Raw genomic sequence first — 5431 nt, 5'->3', positions numbered from 1 at the left:
GGTGTTTTGAAATCTTGAAAGTCAAATAAGTTTGAATTACCATCATTATCATTATTTAGTAATGATTATCTTAATAAAATGTTTGATACTATTCAGTATTGGGTAAAACATTTAAAAAAAAAATGTTTAAATATTTTTAGAAGTGTATATTACCTACCCCTAGCTAGTCAAAAAGTTTTTATGCAATCTAATTTGACTGAGAAATGCATTTTTTCCCAAATGAAGAAATCACATTGTTTAATACTAATAGTAATAACTTATATTACACATATAAGTGTTTAATTTATTTTTAGTTCATTTCATAAAAAGTTTATTATAGTTAATACCTAATTAGACTAATATTTTTAAATTATTTATTTTTTTTAGGAAAAATGTTATAATATAATTGTAAGACAAGCCTATAGTTAATCATGTATCTATATAATTTACCATATATTATGATATAACAAATTTTAAATCATAATAGTCACATTTTTAGTTTAAAATACATTTCATGTATATATTTGTAATACAAATATAATATTGTTAGCAATTTGTCATGTTTCTTATTAATCAAACTAGTTACAATTAAATATATAAATTTTCTTTTTTAGATACTAACGGCACGTATATTGTACAGTGTCTTAAAGATCAAGAACCGTATAAGTTGTTGAGATTCATGACGAAACATGTAGATGATAATGGTAAGTTATAGGTTGGTATAATATATTAACATTCAAGTAGCAAAGTATTAATGTTTAATATTAACCTTTAATTAAATTAAATTTGGTTACTGTTATAACTCAACATTAATAATGACATTTGTTATTATTTCAGTAATAAAATTTAAAAATGTCACTCAGTCAACACGGTTGGAAGGCAGTACCGCTAAAGGTGTCACCATCAAAGTGTATGTGAGACTTCTTAGCGAACGATCACCTATAGTTTTGGGTGAAACAAAACAAATGTTAGATTGGACTGGATTTTCAACTACTTTTAGTGATCCTAGATTTATAAAAGTTCCTATGTGGAATAATGATAAAATTACTGGACACTTGTCTTTATCGTATGCATTTTCTAGAACATCTACAGTCCAAAAATATGAAAATAATTTTTCTGAAAAACTAGAAGAAAATATAATGGATTTAGAAGATCATAAAAACCAACCATGTAAACTTGTTGAAATTTCTAATCCAGTTGATACTATAAATAAAAAAAATGCAGAAGATTATAAAGATACCATTTCATATCAAACAAAAGACCAAATATACATGTACAATAGACTATATCCTGAAAATATTGAAGATAATTTTAGAAGTAAACTAACGTTAAATGAATCACCAAAAATAGTTACAACTAAGGCAACAAAAGATAAAGAAATTCAAACCAACTTTGAAGTTCGTCAATTAAACAAATCTGTACAAACTCAAATAAAAACTTTCAATGTTGCAATACAAGTAAGTAGTGATGAATTAGAAGATCCTTTGGATAAATCAAATGTTTGCGATGTACAAAATATATTTCGGTGCACTCATGAATTCACACTTAATATTGAAAAAAAATGTGATTCGACATTCAATTATGTAACATATCAATTTCCAGAAAGTGTTACTAATAACATTGGAAAAGGTATAACTGTAATTGTAGGATGTGTTAGTAATTTAAAAATACAATATTATTTGTTTGCTTTTAGTGATCTCCAATTGTCGAGCATTCAGAACTTTTGGCAATACTAATATTCTACATTTGATCACATTGCCTACAACAATTCCTTTAGAAACTTATTTTTATAACAATTATAATAAAGTAGCTATTGTATTAAATCTTCATAAAAATAATGATGACCCTCCAGAAAAGGTAAAAATTATATAGTTTTATAGTATTATATGATCTAAATAATTTATATTTATGTATGTTTTAGGTCTCACTTCTAGTGTCTCATCTAATTGACATGGCTAATAAGTTTAAAAACTCACACATTGCCAAACATTTAATTATAAACAATAATTCATCTAAACCCGAATTATCTCTTAATAATGTCAAAATACAAATTCATTATAAACGTGTATACCATTCATTGCCATCCCCTGAACCAAAACTTAAAAAGTCGTGTGTTTCATCATACAAGACACTAAAAAAAAATTCAAAAATTTTTGTGGACTTGACTGAATCTGATTCTGAAGATGATATAAATAAGACATACACATTATTAAAACACAATAATAGGATTTCTGAACTGACTACTGAAAGCAGCACACAGACAGATCCAATACCTGTTAAAATGTCACATAATTGCATAACTCAAACAGAAAATAATGTGATACCAGAATGTATAACTATTGATGACGATAGTATTTTAATGAATAATGAAAAGGGAAGTGTAATGTGCACAGACACGAATCCTATAGTTGAAAATCAGCTAAGTTGTACAAATGCAAATATTACACAAGACACTACAACTGTTGATGGACAATTCAACAATAGTGATATTTTTAAAGCCAAAGTGATTATTGTTGGGGGGTATAACTTACCGATGGTTAAACTAAAAGGAGACACTATACCTTCAGCTCCAACTACATATATAATCATGGAAGCTTATGGTGGCAGTAGTTTCTCGACATCATCTGTTGTAGAACAAACAAACCCCATTTGGAACAGTGAATGGACAGTTCTTACACCAAGAAATAATTTAATAGAGGTATAGAAACATTTTTATTTCATGATCATTTATAAATTAATTTGCAATCTATTGTGCATATAGGTGTAGGAGGTTGTATGACTATCTAGAATTTTTGCTATTCCATAGTTTTCATATTAAATCCATTATTATTATTAAAATAAATGCAGTAAGCAAACATTTTATTTTTTGACTCATCATACTAACTTTGTTTTTACGTTTTTTGAATATATTACTCAGAGAAATTCTTACTGTAAGCTATAAATTTAAATATTTGCCTATGCTCGGTCTAAATAAGAGCATCCTCAGGTTGATACCGATTTTTGTTCCATTAGTGGCAGACTACTCCCCAGAGTTGAGTGATAAGCGATTACCCCACAAAATGTTGGTCTTCTAATCCGCTCATCTAAACTTTAAATACTTAAAACTTATAAAATACTGGTCCTATAATCAATCTTAATGTATCGAAAATCTCAGAAAAATATATCGTTTGTCCGCCTGTCAAAACTTCTGTTGTTTATGTAATCAAAATGCTGAATTAAAAAACAATTAATGAAGTTCATACAGTATAATCCATCAAAAATTATTACTACACTTTACTTTCAATCTCCTGGTAACTGAGATAACACTAATTTATTTATATTTGTATTTATTGTTCTAGTTATAATTTTACATTTCTTTTAAGGGAAAATGGCTAATTTTAGAGTTGTGGTGTAAGAAGTATAAAAATGAATATGCAGGACATGATCCAAAACGAGATATGAGACTTGGATTTATTTTAATAGATTCATCTACACTTACGTATGATCTAAATACATCTTGTGGGTTATATGATGTCATTAGTGAAACTGAAGAACACCATGGACAAATTAAAGTAAATTTTACTATCATACCTAATTTTTATTTTAGTTAATTAAACAATTTAAAAAGTTTATTATTATTATTTTTTACCCTAGGTTATAATAAATCAAATTAATTGTGTTGATCCTTGTATAAATAACAATTTTATGCCTCAACCAATTAATGAAAGAATTATTATTCAAACCAAAAACAAAAGTATAAGCAAAAAAAGAAATGACGATTTCGTGTGAGTTACCTTTTTATTACTTGACTCATAACATAAAAGTTATACATTAGAATTTTGACTAACTTGTACATGCAAATTGTTGTTTTGTTGAGTTACGAAAGGTGTTAGCTCTCCAACATTTGTTCTCTTGATTCATATTTAGTAAGATTCCTTTGTACATAAGTACATTACATCAATTTCAATACATCTAAACTATTTAAGCACCTTAATTATTTAAATAGATGTATTTCATACGCTTAAAAGTTAATAGTTCAGTAAAAAAAGTACATAGAAAATTATTAATAAAATATCCAACATTCATTTTTCTTTTTTACATAATGATAAAATTCTGAATTTTCGTAAAATCGTAAGTTGCCTTTGAGAAATTGATAATTTCAGCTGTTTTTAAAAAAACAAATAATTATTTGGATTTTTGAATCAGTTTGCACTTTTAATTTATTTATAAACAAAATGATAACATAGTTTGAAAAATTATTAATGTTTCAAGAAATGAAATGATCGGAAAAATGCAAATTGAAGATAATTTTCATGTGGAAACTAGAAATCCTAGAAACACTGTTACAGTAAGAGATGGAAAATTCAATCAACATACAGATCTAACTGAAGATTCCCTCCAAAAGTTTAGCGAGACTCAATTAAAGAATACAGTTGCTGAATCTCGTGTAACTGGTTGTTTTTATAATAACGATAATGTATTTGACAGTATGGGAACTATAAGTTCAGTTACATCTTGGACAAGTTCTTCGGATGATATATTATGCTCAAATAATTCTCAGGTAATTTATATAAGTACATGTTTTTTAATTTAATTTATTAGTAAATAGTTATAGATTGTTACCCATGCATGCACTCATGTGCAATATAAATTGATTTAAAAGTCAAATTTATCATTTGTAATTATTTTAATTACAGTTTTATTTATAACTATGCTAATTTTGTCTAAGACAAGACAATTTATTAATAAATGTTTTCAATTGTAATATATTTTAATTTCAGATCGTGAACAATATTCTAAGTAACAAAACCAAAATGAATCGAATAAAACAAATTATTCGAGGTTAAATAGTTGTTGAATACTTACTTGTAGTACATCATTTAATATTATATCTTACCTATTAAATTTAATGAATTGTAAAGTTTCCTGTTAATATTATTGTATTCAATTTAATATTTTTATTTTTCGGTTTTAAAATAAAGTATAACTGAAAATTAATCCGTTTTGGAGAGTTAAATATTAGTATTATATTACCAATTGATGTTTCTTTTGAATGTATATATTTTATTTTAGTAGTAAAATTGTATAGTTTTTTACTGAAACGTTTATAAAAAAATAATGTACTTTATTATGTTTTATGGGAATGTAAGACAATCTTTCATTGTACATTTTTTTTGTAAGACGGACATCAAAATAATATTTTTAGTAGTTGCAAACTATTACAAAATTATAAGGTTTGACATTATGGCATTATTCGTCAATATTTCCTTCTTAGTTATGAAAAGAACATAATACTACAAGGTAAAACACGTGTAGAAAACATTTTGTAATTGAAGATTTTAACAATTAGCTTAAAAGTGTAAAAATAAGTCCATGTTTCAAATATGTTGACATTATTTTTAGTAATCCAATGATCAAATTCATTAGCATTTAGCTATTATGATATCGTTAAATACCCAAACTGGCATAGTTT

The 5431-nt window shown here is 25.8% G+C and overlaps 1 protein-coding gene across 1 annotated transcript; it reads left to right on the top strand.

Moving 5' to 3' along the window:
- Positions 1-586: 586 nt before the first annotated feature.
- On the top strand, positions 587-4991 carry LOC111029788 (the record flags this gene model as incomplete). Its single annotated transcript, XM_022308957.1, has 8 exons — positions 587-683; positions 817-1608; positions 1673-1836; positions 1901-2677; positions 3342-3530; positions 3613-3743; positions 4231-4519; positions 4740-4991. Coding segments are annotated over 8 exons (2505 nt in total), but the record flags the coding sequence as incomplete, so codon positions are not given.
- Positions 4992-5431: the final 440 nt, after the last annotated feature.

Source organism: Myzus persicae, unplaced genomic scaffold (genome assembly GCF_001856785.1).
Source record: "Myzus persicae strain clone G006 unplaced genomic scaffold, MPER_G0061.0, whole genome shotgun sequence".
Classification (NCBI taxonomy): domain Eukaryota; kingdom Metazoa; phylum Arthropoda; class Insecta; order Hemiptera; family Aphididae; genus Myzus; species Myzus persicae.
This window is presented reverse-complemented; position numbering and strand designations above follow the sequence as displayed.